Genomic DNA, 16,708 nt, shown 5'->3' with positions numbered 1-16,708 from the left:
TAGACAGCAGTGCAGAAAAAGGAGGAGATCTGATTTTCTATACAGAAGCCTGGGTCTCTGATTCTAAATCAACTGCCAAAGGGTTGGCAGTAAAAGCAGCCAATATGAAAACCTGTTGAACAGACTACAGGTCATTGTAGCATCAACTGATTGACACGTGTTTCTCTGTGTATACTGCCTGAGCTGGAGTATTTCCATCTTAAATCGGTTTCAGTTTCTAAGGTTTCCAGAATTTGTGGTATTTTAGTTTTTGCCAGTTTAAGATACTATTTTGACTTGCATGTATAAATCCATCTAACATTAGTTTTAGGTGGGAATGGGAATTAATGCTGAGCTGGTTGCCACATTGCTGGCTGCTGTACAATTTGACCCAATGCCAATAAAGATCCACAACCAGAAATACAAGGTTACAAAGGTAAACTAGCTGTGAACTCTGGTGTATCTCCAGTTACTTAAGAATTTCTCACAGTAGTCTCAATCTGCCCACAATGTAAATGTGAGAAATGTGCAGCATCTTGTTCTCTTTGCAAAGCAAGTTAGAAGGTTCATACCTCTGATTTTTAAATGGCTGGATAATAGGGGGAAATGTGGATGGTAGCCATGGTGTGGAGGTGCCAATGTTGGACAGGGGTGGACAAGGTCAGAAGTCACACGACATCAGGTTATAGTCCAACAGGTTTACTTGAAATCACAAGCTTTTGGAACTTAGCCCCTTTGTCAGGTGAAGTGAGAGAAGCACACAGACACAGAACTTATAGACAGATCAAAGATCATACATATGGTGTGAGTGGAGTGTCGACTAATAAGTCTCTGCAGGTGATCAAAAGTGTCAGACGGGTGAGTAAAGTGTCAACAGCTGACCAACAAGGGTAGGGAGGATCTATAATCCAATTATAGGTACCCTCAGTGCAGCATTGTATAAATGGAATGTTTATCTATTAACGGTTAGTTTACACGCAAATAATAAGGGCGGTGAAAAAACAGTTCCCTGTAAAGCACACTGGTCTCATATGGGTTAGGAACAACATTCCCTCTAAGCTGCTCACGTGCACAGCCATCTAAAGAATTTAATACTTCTGCACAATAAAAATAAACAGGCAATGCTCAGTAAAGAGCATTTAGAAGGAACATTGACTATGTAGCAATAGTTATATTCTTTCTTGAACATCACTATCTTTGGCTCCTCTGAACTGCTCTGCAGAAAAATGGTTTTGAAAAGCAACTGAGTGATTAAAAAGCCTGCTAGCAAGCTCTCAAACAATAAACGGAAGATAAGTTCCTTAGGAACTTTGTTTTTAAAATTTGTTGCAGTTGAAATACAAAGTTGAACTGACTGTAGGAATGTTGACATTGTGGTGGTATATAACTAAAAACAACAGTCCAGGAGAGGAACAAGGAGGAGAGATGAATACATCTAGTTAGACAATGGTACAGACAGATCAATTAACTAAATTTTCTTGGAAAGGAGGTACCAATAGATTAGTATTAATGAAATAGAGCATTTGAAAAAAAAATCAACAAAAACCATCAGATGATAAATTATATAGTCTTACACTGAATAGTACCTGTGACTAAAAACCAATTCCAGACCAGCAACATTTTCCAACTTGAGTGATCAGCCAAAAATTGTTTTTAATTGAAAAAGCAGACAGCATTACGAATAAGCAAACTGATTCCCAGTATCAAGTACTGGCACACAAGCAAAATGAGCCTGAACTAAAGATGCAGCTAACTGGTAAGTAAAATCAACACATGGAAGGCTTGAAAAATAGCAACAATTCTGAGCTCTGGACATCATTAAAAGTTCAGTAAGGTAAAGTTGATAAAAGACATTAAATGAAGAGACAAAAAGTATATCTTAAAAACACCATCAGGAAGTGCTACAAACTTAGTTAGCGAAGAGATCAGATATATACCCATCTAGACATGTTGAAATGAATAGCAAAGAAAAAAAGACCAATTGTGGAAAACGTTGCTAACTAGAAATGGTTTTAAAATAGCCAGTGAATAAACTGCTTCTTCAGTGTTTGAACAGAATACTGTAAAGATTGCTCGCATATAGAATTTTAAGATGTGCTTACCTTTGAGCCACGCTCATTAAATATAATTTCTACATCTATGATTTTACCAAATTGCTGTAGAAAAAGAGAGAGAAAAAGTTTTGTTAGTATAAATTTCAGTTCAAAACTGATCTTCAAAACTCCTATTTCTCACACACTCGCCAGTTCTCCGAAAGGTGCTGACTTTTTTTGGGACAGACTTCCATGAGAGACAAGTAACCTTTTAACAGCTTGACGAAATGGCCATTCTTCCTGAGTGAGATTAACCAGTAAGCATCAATGAAAGGCAACATAACCACATAGGGAATCACAACTGAGACTGATCTTGTATCTCAAACCCCAGACGTGTGCTTTGAAGCAGGAATGACCAGTTAACAATTACGGACAGGAATATCTACTAATTGTAGGATACTGAAATAAGGACTTAGTAGTGGAAATACTGTTCCTAGCTGAAGTTATCTTCAGTGTACAGACTGGAGATCAACCCCAGAGTACTGGCCTTTCTGCCTCAGAACCCCTGCAAGTGCTTGATCTGATGAGCATCAACCAAGTATGTAAGCACTCTTAATGAAATTGTTATTATCTGTCTAGCATGGATACGCAATGAGCTCCAAAATTGAAATACTGTTTGAACATTGTCAGACTTTTGGATCCCAATGTGTGCCCCTCCACAGGGACAAATCCTTTCCCAGAGGCCAACAGTACAGAATTCTAATACAGCAGGATTTGCTACAGCTTCAATGAAAACCTTAGCCCTGCCACTGTTTGGCTTGATACAAATCTAAATTGCAAGAGATAAAAGAAACAGAATTCCGGATACTAAGAGAAACATATAGCAACATTCACATGCCTCTGACAGACTGAAAATTAAGGCAAAAACACTCCAATCCCATTTGAAATGTAGTAATTTAACCATTTGAACTTGGTAAAACTTCAAGTAATTCTGCATGTTCAATGTTGCAGTTAACTATCTGCTCAACAACTTCAGCTAATCCAGTGTGAGCAGTTGCAATGCCAACAGGAACAGTCAGATCTCTCAGGGCAGGAGTTCACTTTGTGAGCGATATTCTTGGAGAGCTACAGTCACAATGAGCAATGTTCCTCTTACTGCACTTGCGGAGCTTGTGACTGCACCTTCCCTGGGCTATCCTCACATGCTTGAGGGTTAGTGTCATGGAAGCATACAGCACGGAAACAGGCTCTTCAGCCCAACTCATCCATGCCAACTAGGTTTCCTAAACAGAACCAGTGCCATTTGCCTGTGTTGGCCCATATCCCTTTAAACCCTTCATATCATTGTACCTGTTCAAATGTCTTTTAAATGTTGTAATTGTACTCACCTCTACCACTTCCTCTCACAGCTCGCTCCAAATATGCACCTCCCTCTGCGTGGAAAAAGTTGCCCCTCAGGTCCCTTTTAAATCTTTCCCCTCTCACCCTAAACCAATGCCCTCTAGTTTTGAACTCTCCTACCCTGGGGAAAAGACCTTGGCTATTCACCTTATCGATGCCCCTCATGATTTGATAAACCTCAATAAAGTTACTCCTCAGCCTATGAAAAAAGTTTTAGCCTATCCAGCCTCTCATAACTTGGTTCTTCAGATTTTCCGTGTAAGGTTGGGTTTTGACCACTTGGGTCAGTTACCAGGTGTGCTCAGAGACATTCATAGTCAACCACAACATGTCCCATCACAAGGTCGGAATGTTGTCAGATTGTAGGGTGTGGAATGCGTTCCAGTAGGGGCTAGGGGATTTCAGACATACATTTTTTTTATTTGAGGTCCTGCGTTGTTGGGAGTGTTTCACTAGCTGTCAGTCAGTGAAGTTTCTTTGTGGAAGATATTATCCCAGCAGGCATCAGGAGGTTCAATGTTTGCTAGCACAGGAAGTCACGTGAAGGAGATAGCTGCCCTCAGATGGTCTTCCTGCTAAAACAAACTTCCCAATTGGAAATATGCAAACCAATGCTGTCGAGGTAGCAACCAAACCCTGGCCACCAGGCTTCTGGCCCATGTAGTAAAACCCACTAAATGGCTTCTGAATCTTCAACAACCGTTGCTCAGTAAAGCTGCTTTTACATTAATTCTAATGGGGGCATTTGTACAGCCAGTTTCTGACTCACAAATCTTGCTAAGTGAGTAGTAAGCACAGCATAAACTTGTGACTCCCACTTCAAAATATAATTAATATGCCAACCTCCTGAAAAGCCTCAAATTTAAAATTCTCATCCTTGTGTTTAAATCCCTTCACGGTCTCGCCCCTGCCCCATCTCTAACGTCCTCCACCCCTACAGCTTCAGTCCTTCAAACTCACCATTATGGTCTCCTTTGTTGCGTCTTCCCTGTTCTGGCCCATTCATGGCAGTACTTTTTAGATGCCAAGGCGTCAGCACTCTTTGCCACATTCATTGTGCTATATAAATGCAAGCATGGGCCTCAAAATCTAACTTTATTAACTGACAGTGAAGTTTTCATAGGTCTGTGAATCTGCTGCCAAGATAAGTGGCTGTATTAGCAGAGAGCTCTTCACTGCCACTGGCATCTCAAAATCCAAATATAGCAACGATAATCCACTTAACTTCAATAAAAGTAACTACTGCAGGGATAGGTCAATCTTTTATGTTTAACGGTTCTACATGCCTCTTTGTAACTTTTCATACGAGACTTCATTAAGTTTGTTTGCAAAATCATTCAAACAAAATTTCAATGCTTGTTTATTTTATTCTTCTGTTCACTCCAAATTTAAAAGAGAAATCTGTAAATCCAAGGTTGGCAATTATTTATGTTTAAATCTGGGACAGAATTTGGAGAGACAAATATGGGCAGAATTTTTCTAGCCACTGACTAAGTGGTTTGATAAAGGATTAACAAACCTTGTATGGAGATTGCTTGTGCCATGCACATCCTATTATCATACCTTTAATAGTACAGTAAAACTGTTCAAGGGTATCGTTAATTACCAGGTGCAATCAAAAGGACGGTGACCGACACATATCCTCTGCAGACCCGATTATCGGAAAAACAACTTGTACTTATATGGGATGATTGCTTCACAGAAATCAAACTATGGTGTACCAACATCAGCAGACTCAAGGTCAGACTAAAAGCTTGTAAATTTTAAACCATGTACTAAAGGAGAAAAGTGAATTTGAGACTACGATCTAGATCTTAGGGTCCAGACAACCAAAAGGTACAGATATTTTGGAGGGTTGTGTGGCTTAAGGAGGTTTTGCAGATAGAAAGGAATGAGGGAACTGAACAATGAAAGTGAGAGAAGTTTAAAATCAAGATTTGCTTGACCAGGAACCAATATAGGACGCAGCTGTACTGGTCATTGAGACATGATAGATCCTGCAGTAGAGTTTGTGATAACCCCAAGTTTGCAAGGGTTAAATGTAAGATACCAGATAGGAATGCATTGGAATAGTCAATTCTAGAGGAAATGAAAATAACATTGTGGAAGTGGTAACAGGTAGTCTTAGGCATTGCATGAAAACATGGTTAGAAATTCATCTTGGCATCAAATGTACCATCAAGGTTGCAAGCTAACTGGGTTAATTGCAAACCAAAAATGAAAACAATGGTTTCAGTTCTCCAAATATTTAACTGAAGAAGATTTCCGCTCATCCAGTACTGGGTATCAGATAAACAATTTGATAATTTAGCAACACAATCCCCAAGAAAAACATTGATAGTGTAGCGTTGAGTGTCACTAATATATACATGCAAACTGACGTTGTGCTTTCAAACAAGGTCAACGAAGGGAAACACGTAGATGAAGAGAGATCGAGCCTTCGTGGGGAAAGCCTGGTGTGGAGTGACTGCAGGGCCATGGCTACAGGAGTACTGTAATTTGGAACTTTTACCTTTATACTGTAAAGAATGGTAATGTTGAACTTTTAACTTATTTATTTTTCTACTTTTTACCTAAGATTTTGTACCGAGGTAATGTCTACCGAAGATGGCACTATGAATGGTGACATTGTAAATTTTTCAATGTATCCCTGTGCTTGAGTAAATGTGGCAATAAAGCCCAATTCTACATACTAAATTCTAAATTCCAACATATGCATGCATTACTGCAGATTTTGCTGTTACAATAAAACAGAAGTTTATGAATAAAAGAAATGAGAATAAAATAGAATAAACCAAACTATTCACTTATAACACAAATTCAAAGCTAGAAACACAACAATAGTATAATTTGGAGATAGTAGGAACTGCTGATGCTGGAGAATCTGAGATAACAAGGTGTAGAGCTGGATGAACACAGCAGGCCAAGCAGCATCAGAGGAGCAGGAAGCTCCGTGATTACAGATTAGTTGATTAATAACTTCAGACACAGAAAACCCATACCAAATAATCCTAAGTGATTGATGGGGGGATGCAGGCAAAGAGGCTGCAAGGGAGCAGGGTAGATTTGCAGGTATCACATGGCACTTTCCAAGTCTCATTTCTGAAGAAGGGTCCAGACCCGAAACGTCAGCTTTCCTGCTCCCCCGATGCTGCTTGGCCTGCTGTGTTCATCCAGCTCTACATCTTGTTATCTTATAATAGTATAATTTGTTTTTTTAAATAGTATAATTCCAAAACACACTTTTATAAATCGAAACACAACAGGTTTTGTACAGCACCTAAAACACAACCCTGGTACAGTGCCCACACTAGAGATCCTGTATCTGACACCTCAACAGGTTTAACTCACTTATAGCTTCAAGTTGTAGACTGGACTACAGGTAGCTTCCTCCTAGAGCTAATATACATCTGATCTTAAAACTATAGAGATAGTAGGAATTGCCGATGCTGGAGAATCTGAGATAACAAGGTGTAGAGCTGGATGAACACAGCAGGCCAAGCAACATCAGAGGAGCAGGAAAGTTGATGTTTTGGGTCGAGACCCTTCTTTAGAAAAGGGTCTCGACCAGAAACGTCAGCTCTCCTGCTCCTCTGATGCTGCTTGGCCTGCAATGATCTTAAAGCTACTTAGCTTTACGTAATCTCTCCAAGATTTTATCCTTTCGAACTGAAACTAACATCAACTTTCCAAAGTAATGTAGCTCCACTACATCCTTCTCAGCAGCACTGGTCAATACAAGCATCTTTAATGAAGAACTTTACAATACTGCCAAAAACTTTTTTTTTAGTAAAACTTAAAAATCAATCGCTGTCTCCAAGCTCACTTAAGCTTAAATAACATCTCTCCTGATCATCTAAGGTGAAGCTTGTTTATCTGTTAGGATTTTACCACCTAACCAATGTACTCAAAAACCTATGAATGCTAAAGTTAGGCCTCAAAGACTGTTTTAAAGGAATCACCATGATTACAGATAAGTTGATTAATAACTTCAGACACAGAAAACCAATACCAAATGATCTTAAGTGATTGATGGGGGGGCAGGGAACGAGGCTGCAAGGGAGCAGGGTAGATTTGCAGGTTTCACATGGCACTTTCCAAGTCTCATGCAGACAGATCTGAGAGCTGCGAAAATGGAAGACAGGATTTGGTGGGATGGAGAAGGCACCATATCTGATCTCATCTGACAGTTACACAAATGCCATTTTCAGAACAGACTGCTGCATAGTGTAGAAGTGTAGGAACTCGATTTTCCCCTGATTGACCAACAATATTTCAGTCACTTGTAGCACCTTCAGAAGCATGCAGACTGGGATCAGCTAACCCAGCACACACCAATTCTTGATTTTCTTTTAAAATTTTAATGGCTCAGCTACAAGAGTTTTCCATTTGTACCATATAACTGCCAAGCAATGCTCAACTTCAACAAAAAAAAACATTTTCCCTTGATATTCAACATCCTTGGGTATCATGACTGCCTAGAAGCCTAGCTGATCAGTCAGGTTAATACAGTGGTTACAACAGCAGGCCACAGGTGAGGTTTTCTGGAGTGAGTAACTAATCTTCTTAGAACATAGAACAGTAAAGCACAGTACAGGTCCTTCGGCCCGCAATGTTGTGCCATCCTATTATCCTACTAAGATCAATCTACCCTGCATACCCTACATTTTACTATCTTCCATGTGCCTATCCAAGAGTCGTTTAAAAGTCTCTAAAGTATCTGACTCCACTACCATTGCCAGCAGCACATTCCACACACCCACCACTGTGTAAAGAACCTACCTCTAACATCTCCCCTATACCATCCTCCAATCATCTTAAAATATGCCACCTTGTAATAGTCATTTCCGCCCTGGGAAAAAGTGTCTGACTATCCTCTCTATCTATGCCTGTCATCATCTTGTACACCTCTATCAAGTCACCTCTCATCCTTCTTCGCTCCAATGAGAAAAGCCCTAGCTCCCTCAACCTTTCCTCATAAGACCTGCCCTCCAGTCCAGGCAGAATCCTGGTAAATCTCCTCTGTACCCTCTCTAAAGCTTTCACATCTTTCCTATAATGAGGTGACCAGAACTGAACACAATATTCCAAGTGTGGACTAACCAGAGCTTTATAGAGCTGTAGCATAACCTCGCGGCTCTTAATCTCAATTCCCCTGCCAATGAAAGCCAACACACCGTACACTTTCTTTACAACCCTATCAACTTGGGTAGCAACTTTGAGGGATCTATGGACATGGACCCCAAGATCCTGCTGTTCTTCCACACTGCTGAGAATCCTGCCATTAACCCTGTATTCTACATTCAAATTTGACCTTCCAAAATGAATCTCTTCACAGTTTTCTGGGTTGAATTCCATCTGCCACTTCTTTGCCCAGCTCTGCATTCTGTCAATGTCTGATTGCAACCTATAAAAGCCCTCCACGCTGTCCACAACTCCACCAACCTTCGTGTCATCGGCAAACTTACTAACCCACCCTTCCATTTCCTCATCCAAGTCATTTATAAAGATCACAAAGACCAGAGGTCCCAGAACAGATCCCTGCGGAACACCACTGGTCACCGAGCTCCAGGCTGAATACTTTCCATCTACTACCACCCTCTGTCTTCTATTGGACAGCCAGTTTTGTATCCAGACAGCCAAATTTCCCTGAATCCCATGCCTCCTTACTTTCTGAATGAGCCTACCATGTGGAACCATATCAAATGTCTTGCTAAAATCCATATACACCACATCCACTGCTCTGCCCTTGTCTATGTGTTTTGTCACATTCTCAAAGAATTCAATAAGGCTTGTGAGGCATGACCTGCCCCTCACAAAGCCATGCTGACTATTTCTAATCAAACTGTGCTTTTCCAAATAATCATAAATACTATCTTCTGCCTGCCCAAAGCCAGTCTGTCACTTAAAAGGCACAAATTAGGAGTCAGTATGCCTGCCTCCAACAGCACATAAGAAGTTCAACACCATTCAGAACAAAATGGTTGCTTGACTGGCCCCCTGTCCGTCACCTTAAAACCTTTTAACCCAATCCACCATCAATGCATGGCAGCTGCAGTGATGCATGTAGCATCTAACTAAAGCCTCTTCAACAGCACCTTCCCAACCAAAACTTGTATTATCTACAAACACAGTAACAATCCATGTAAAGGAACAGAGCCACCTACAAACTCCTTATTAAGATGCATAACATCTAGACTTAGTAATATTTCACCATTCTTTCTTTATCGATGGGTCAAAGTCCTGGAAGCCCCTTCCAAGAATGAGTGTACCTACATTCTGTATGTTTATTCGTTCTTACACAAGACGTGGGCATCACTGGCAAACCCAGCATTTGTTACTCATCCCCAATTGCCTTTGAACTGTGTAGCTTGCCAGGCCATTTCAGAATGCAGTTCAGAATCAACAATACCGAGGGTCAAGAGCCACACGCAGGCCACAGGTGAGGATGGCAGATTTCCTTCCCTAAAAGGAGATGCAAACTGTAAATGTTCAAAGCAGCAGCTTACTATCACCTCCTCAGTGTCAATTAGAGATATGCAATAAATCTAGACTTGCCAATGATATCCACATACCATGAACGAATAATAAAAGAGGCAAATAGGTGAACATTAATTTCCCTGCCCTTCCCATTTAAACTGTGAATAACAGATAACAGTAAAATGATTGAGAAATGAGAGGAGAAAACCAAAGGAAATTCAGGGATCAATTTCAGGAGAGGCAGAGAGAGGGATTGAGGTGACAGAAGTGTTGACAACTCAAGATTGTCTGGACGCTCAAATACACAGGTGCAGTACAGGATTGATGGGCTGAATAATCTGTTCCTGATCCTATATTTTAGGATTTCCAAGAAAGCCAGGAAATGCATGATAGATCATCAGAAAACTTTTTGTAACGTTTCTTTTTTTTTTTGCTAAATTAGTTTTCAAATATTGGAGAAAAGAGCTTGTTCCACGAGGAAGGATGTTTCGAGTTGATGTAGCAGGAGATGAAAGCTCTAGGCATATACTGAAAGTTGGCAGCCCCATGAGTATTAATGTCACTGCAATTTCTTTTCCCCGATGTAGTAGTACCAACATTAGGAACAATACTTGCTAGTTTAATACAGGGGGTCCCCAATGTACAAATGCTCGTACTTATGAATGTGATCTCATACAGGGGTGTAAGCTTAAAGATCTGATGTGTGAACATTTTCTGTATTTAATCGCCCTACATACAAATCAACTTGCAAACAGACTCTAGAACAAAACTGTTCACAACCCAGGGAGTGCTTGTATTGCCAAAATAGTTTAGATAGAAACAAATATGCTAAATATTCAGAAATATTGTGTATGATGAAAAGAATATTCCAGTGAAGTTTATATGTGAATGTGAACTGGAAATGAACCATAGTAGGCTGCTGAGTTGCAGTTATTCAAAACTGGAAAGAGTTTGTCCAATTCATTTTACGTAGGATTTTTCTAGCAATCCGATATAGGGACATCTTCCTCTCATTTGACTGTGAGGAAGACTTAAGAGGAGAAATAAACAGCTGTGGGTGAATGGGGTGGAGTTGGGGGGACAAAGAGAATGGTATACGGCTGTAGTATATGATCCCTTTGCATTGCTTCATGTTGTACTTTTATATCTTTCATCAGGAAGTATATTTTTTGGATAACTTTATATCTCGAACAGATTTTTTTTTGAAAGCAGAGTTCCCAGAGTAGATTTCCAGTAAAAAGCTCATCCCTTACCCCAAACATTTGCCTGAGATCAGGATCGCGGAACCGGAAGGGAATGTTGGAAACATGGAGCCGTTTAGGGATGGGTTTGCTCTCACTGCTCTCCGTACTCTGTGTTTGTTGTTGCCCGTCTGTCTGTGCTGCTTCATCTGTTTGCTGGAAGATAAAAATGAAACAGACCTTGAAGTAAATTGAACATTTCACTTAAACATTTGTGTACCTGCAATAGCAGGTGTGTTTTAATTCTCATTATATTCATCATGCTTTATAAAATTCCACAAGACTGCATCAGGCAATTATGGCACATGATTAACATTTTAGCTTTTCAAACCAGCAGTATTTATAATTTCAACTATCCAAAGGAGATTCTGGGATACAAACTGGTATGTGGCTTATAATGGGGCAGTTGATTCTGCAAATACATTCCAGATTCTCTGAAAAAACATTTTAAAATGATCCTCCAACTGCACAATTTCTTCGTTTTCTCAAGGATGCTAAGTCTGGGGGAGTCGTCAATTTTTCTCAGCAGCAGAATCAACTAACACAACTAGCGAGCAAACTTAGCACCTTCTTGTTCTGATGGGTTTCCAGACCTTGTGTGGATAGAGGCTGGACCTTGTTATATGGAGGCCTTGAATTTTCTACTTGAAAGGAACTCAAACTTTCATTTTGGTATAATTTAATATACACATATCCAGCAGACTCAACACAAATGGCAACAGTGCCAAAATATCAAATGAAACTCCAGAATGGCACGTCGCCTCCCTAGTGCCAGGGTCAAGGATGTCTCTGAGTGGGCACAGGGGAGCACAGCAGGAGGTCAGCATGTGGAGTGATTGAAAAGACAGGGGTTAAGTCAAGTAAGTCCAATAGGAAGAGCAGGCTAATGAACAGGGTAGGACTAACAGCCTGAAATGTGATTATTTTAATCCAAGGAATATAACTTTTAGGCAGATGAGTTTAGAGCCTGGATTTGTACATGGGACTACATGGACTGGCAGCTCAGCATTCCAGGGTTTAGATGTTCCAGGTGTGATAGAGAGTATGTCAAAGGGGTGGGGAGTTGCATTACTGATTAAAGAGAATGTCACAGGTGTACTAAGAGAGGAGATTTTGGAGGGGTCATCCAGCGAAGCCATATGGGTAGAACTCAACAATATGAAATGAGCAATCACTATGATGGGGTCATACTATAGGCCTCCAAATAGCCAGCGGGACATAGATGAACAGCTATGTAAGCAAATCATGGAAAGGTGTAAAAAGCAGCAAGGTCCTTGTAGTGGGTAATTTTAATTTCCCCAATACTGACTGGGACTCCCTTAGTGCCAGGGGCTTAGACGAGGCAGAATTCGTTAGGTTCATCCAGGAGGGATTCTTGAAACAATACGTAGATAGTCCAAGAAGGGACAGAGCCTTGTATTGGGAATGAGCCTAGCCAGGTAATCGAAGCTTTGGTAAGGAAACATTTGGGAACAGTGATCATAATTCGGTTAAGTTTTAAGATAGTTATGGATAAGGATGAGACTGTCCTCAGGTGAAGGTGCTAAACTGGGGGAAGGCTAGTTACAACTGTATTAGGTACTACCTGCAGAAATTCAGTGGGGCTAGCTGTTTGCGGGTAAATCTACATCTGACATGTGGGAGTCTTTTAACGGCCAGTTGATTAGAGTTCAAGACAAGCATGTTCCTGTGAGAATGAAAAATAAGAATGGCAAGATTCGGGAACTTTGGATAACAAGATGTTGAAAGTTTTGTCAAAAACAGAAAGGAAGCATATGTAAAGTTTAGGAAGCTGAAATCAAACAAGGCCCTTGAGGAAGCAAGAACAAAAAATGAGAGCTAAAAAGCAAGGGTCATGAAAATATCCTTGGCAAGTAGGATTAAGGAGAATCCCAAGGCACTTTATATACATATTAGGAGCAAGAGGATAGCTAGGGAAACGGTCGGTCCACTCAAGCACAAAGGAGGGAATGTGAGTGTGGAGCCAGAGAAAATGCATGAGGTCCTTACTGAGTACTGTGCATTGGTGTTCACCAAGGAGAAAGACACGGATGGTGGTAAATTTAGAGCAGGATGTGTTGATATTCTGGGGCATATCGATTTTAAGATGGTGATATTGGGTGTCTAGAAAAACATTAAAAGGTAGGTTGCAGGGAAAAGGGAGCAATAACAAAAACAGAATTCCCCTCATCCTCACGTACCACCCCACCAACCTCCAGATTCAACGCATCATCCTCCACCACTTCCGCCACCTGCAACCTGACCCCACTACGAAGGACATTTTTCCCTCCCCACCCTTATCTGCTTTCCGGAGGGGCCGCTCTCTCCGTGACTCCCTTGTCCGCTCCACACTCCCCTCCAGCCACACCACACCCGGCACTTTTCCCTGCAACCGCAGGAAGTGCTACACCTGCCCCTACACCTCCGCCCTCACCCCCATCCCAGGCCCCAAGAAAACCTTCCACATTAAACAGATGTTCACCTGCACATCTGCTAATGTGGTATATTGTATCCGCTGTTCCCGATGTGGCCTTCCTACATCGGGGAAACAAAGCCGAGGCTTGGAGACCGCTTTGTGCAGCACCTACGCTCGGCTTGTGACAAACGACTGCACCTCCCAGTCACGAACTACTTCAACTCCCACTCCCACTCCTTGGACGACATGTCATTCTGGGCCTCCTCCAATGCCATAACAATGCTACCCGAAGGTTGCAGAAACAGTACCTCATATTCCGCTTGGGAACCCTGCAGCCCAATGGTATCAATGTGGATTTCACAAGCTTCAAAACCTCCCCACGCCCGAACTCATCCCAAAACCAGCCAAGCTCGTCCCCACCCCCGACCTCATCCCAAAACCAGCCCAGCTTGTCCCCGCCTCCTTGACTTGTCCGTCTTTTCTCCCACTATCCGCTCCTCCCACCTACCAGCCTCATCCCCTCCTCCTTGACTTGTCCGTCTTCCCTTGACTGACCAACCCCCATCCTAACTCCCCACCTACGCTCACCTTTACTGGCTCCATCCCCGCCTCCTTGACCTGTCCGTCTCCTCTCCACGTATCCGCTCCTTCATCCACCTTCCATCCGCCTCCCCCCCCACTCGACTTATTTCAGAATCCCCTTCCCCTCCACCATTTCTGAAGAAGGGTCCAGACCTGAAACGTTAGCTTTCCTGCTCCTCTGATGCTGCTTGGCCTGCTGTGTTCATCCAACTCTACACCTTGTTATCTCGTTTTATCAAGATGTTGTCTGGATTGGAGTGTATGAACTATAAGGAGAGGCTGGATGCTCTATTTTCACGAGAATGTCGAAGGTTTAAGAGATGACCTGATACAAGTACATTAAATTATGAGAGGTATGGATAGGGTGGATAGTCAGAGTCTTTGTATTCCCAGGGTGGAAATGTCAAATATTAGGGGGCACAGGATTAAGGTGGGGAGGGGAGGTTTAAAGGAGATGAGAGAAAAGTCTTGTTTTAACCAGATGGTGGTAGGTGCTTGGAATGTGCTGCCAAGGAAAGCAGCAGTAGCAGATATGTTAGCAAAGTTTAAGAGATATTTTGACAGACACACGAACAGGCAGGGAATAGAGGGACAGGGACCACATACAGGCAGATGAGATTAGTTTACAATGGTACAGACATGGTGGGCAAAACAGCCAGTTCCTCTGCTGTACTGTTCTATTGTTCTACAGCTACACAAACCAAAATGTCTTAAATTGATACATTTTACAACAAGGGCTAGTGGATAGGAAAGAGCAACAGCTTTGGTGATGTTGCAACCAATGACAGCCTCCAATTGATATTACAAGAAACCAGGACAAGACGCAAGATATTCCAGCTCTGTATCTCTAAGCAGCATGTCTAACAGTTCAACCCATCCCAGTAACCTCACATGGGGTTTTCAACCATGGCCAATCCACATAACCAGCACATCCCTGGACACAATGGGACAATTTTTTTTAAGCATAGCCAATCCACCTAACCTGCGCATCTTTGGACCATGGGAGGAAATTGAAGTACTGGGAGGAAACCCGCACAGACATCGGGAGAACATGTAAACTCTACACAGTCGCCCAAGGCTGGAATGGGGCTGAGGAACCTGGCGCTGTGAGACAGCAGTGCTAACCACTGAGTCACTGTGCTGCCTATGGCATTATAGCACTGTACATTTTATCACTATATCAAGATAAAATGCCACACACTGCCTTCTACATGATCAGACTTATGAGCCAATACTTTCAAAAAACATTGCACACCTGTGCAAAGCTGTCCCTACAGCAGACAAACTCAAGGTGGGTCCACACAAACTTGCATATAGTGTAAAAAAATTCAAATGTTCTTAAGCATAATTATTAAAACACTAATCTATTTTTCTTGCCTAATAGTTACCAACACTCTGAAGATCTGAAACCCAAGTCTATTTTAGTTTCATACAGAACTGTGGTGTTCGATAGAAATAAAGACATGGTGAACATGGCAGGACTTGTGAAACAACAGGAAATGGTGACTGAAAAGTGAGAGTGCCAAAGAGCTGCTTGTCTATTCCATTAGAGGTTTTCCTCCAAATTCTGAGTTGCAAACAGTTTATTTTCATTCTGGATCAGTGAATTTATCACTTAACAGCTGAACTGTGAATGGTTTGCCCTGTAGAACCCCAGTGACCCCACAGGTGTGAAAGATTAACGCGTTTGCCTGTGTTCAGCTGCTTTCTGGTGTCACATTTACAAGTGCCAACAAGCTCACAAGAAAGACAAAGTTAATTCATAGTCATGCCACGAAGTGGTGCCCCTAAATTCAAACTATTCAAAAAAATCTGAAGCACAAAGAAGGAATTTACTTCAATTAGCATCACTTCTCTCTTGAGCGTGATATTTGTGGGCTCATTACTTACAGGTTTTATGGAAATGCAAGCTTTTTCTTTCTTTCTAGGGTTGCTGAATGCACGAGTATTGCAGCCCCTTCTTCTGAATGTAAAACATGTGACCAGCTGGAGTCTGCAGCTACACTGCTGGGCTCGTCCAATAACATTTTAATCAAACTCTTCTACTCTACCAGCAAAGAAAATCAACTAACAACAATCAGGACCTAAACAGAAAATGTATAGCTGTGCAGTATTCTGAGAATGTGGCACAGTGCTAAATAGAAATAACTGCTTTCAATCAAATACTGGGAAATTTTCAAATCTGATAGTTCACTAGTTAAAATACAAATGGACTGCAAGCTGGAACAAAATACCCAATTGTCCCAACTTTCCTATATTCAAATAAGAATATTCATTTGTAGCTCAGATGGCTATTTTGCACCAAAGAATGATGCACATGTCCATGCTTAGAATTGTAAAACTGAAAACAAATTAGAAAAGATAATGTTAAGGTTGTGTTTCAGATTTATGACAACTTCTCCAAACCTCCTAACGTTACCACGCCAGGATGTTCTTACTTTATTTGGCAAATGTTGCCACTTAAAAAGAGTTAAAGTAGGATGAGGATTTTAAAACGGTGTCTTTTGAAGAGGTCTGAGTAACTATACACGTGCAGCTAGCTGTCTGCAGATGTCAGCAATGGGTTTCAGGATGAG

General features: G+C 41.4%; 1 protein-coding gene across 8 annotated transcripts in view; it reads right to left on the bottom strand.

The window, feature by feature from the left end:
* Positions 1-16,708, bottom strand: part of LOC109931731 (RNA binding protein fox-1 homolog 1-like) — a 230,887-nt gene that overhangs the window by 71,897 nt on the left and 142,282 nt on the right. For all 8 annotated transcript variants that reach the window (XR_007265719.1, XM_048617752.1, XM_048617749.1 and 5 more), the window contains 2 exons: positions 11,147-11,290; positions 2,082-2,135 (listed from right to left, as the gene is read on the bottom strand). Coding sequence is in view for 7 of the 8 variants with exons in the window: in XM_048617752.1 (XP_048473709.1) it covers positions 2,082-2,135; positions 11,147-11,290 (198 nt within the window). In the remaining variant the exon portion in view is untranslated. The remainder of the gene's footprint in view (positions 1-2,081; positions 2,136-11,146; positions 11,291-16,708) is intronic.

The sequence above is a fragment of the Rhincodon typus genome, chromosome 37 (genome assembly GCF_021869965.1).
Source record: "Rhincodon typus isolate 14 chromosome 37, sRhiTyp1.1, whole genome shotgun sequence".
Classification (NCBI taxonomy): Eukaryota; Metazoa; Chordata; class Chondrichthyes; order Orectolobiformes; family Rhincodontidae; genus Rhincodon; species Rhincodon typus.
Note: the sequence above shows the minus strand (reverse complement) of the source record. Positions and strands in the feature narration are given on the sequence as shown.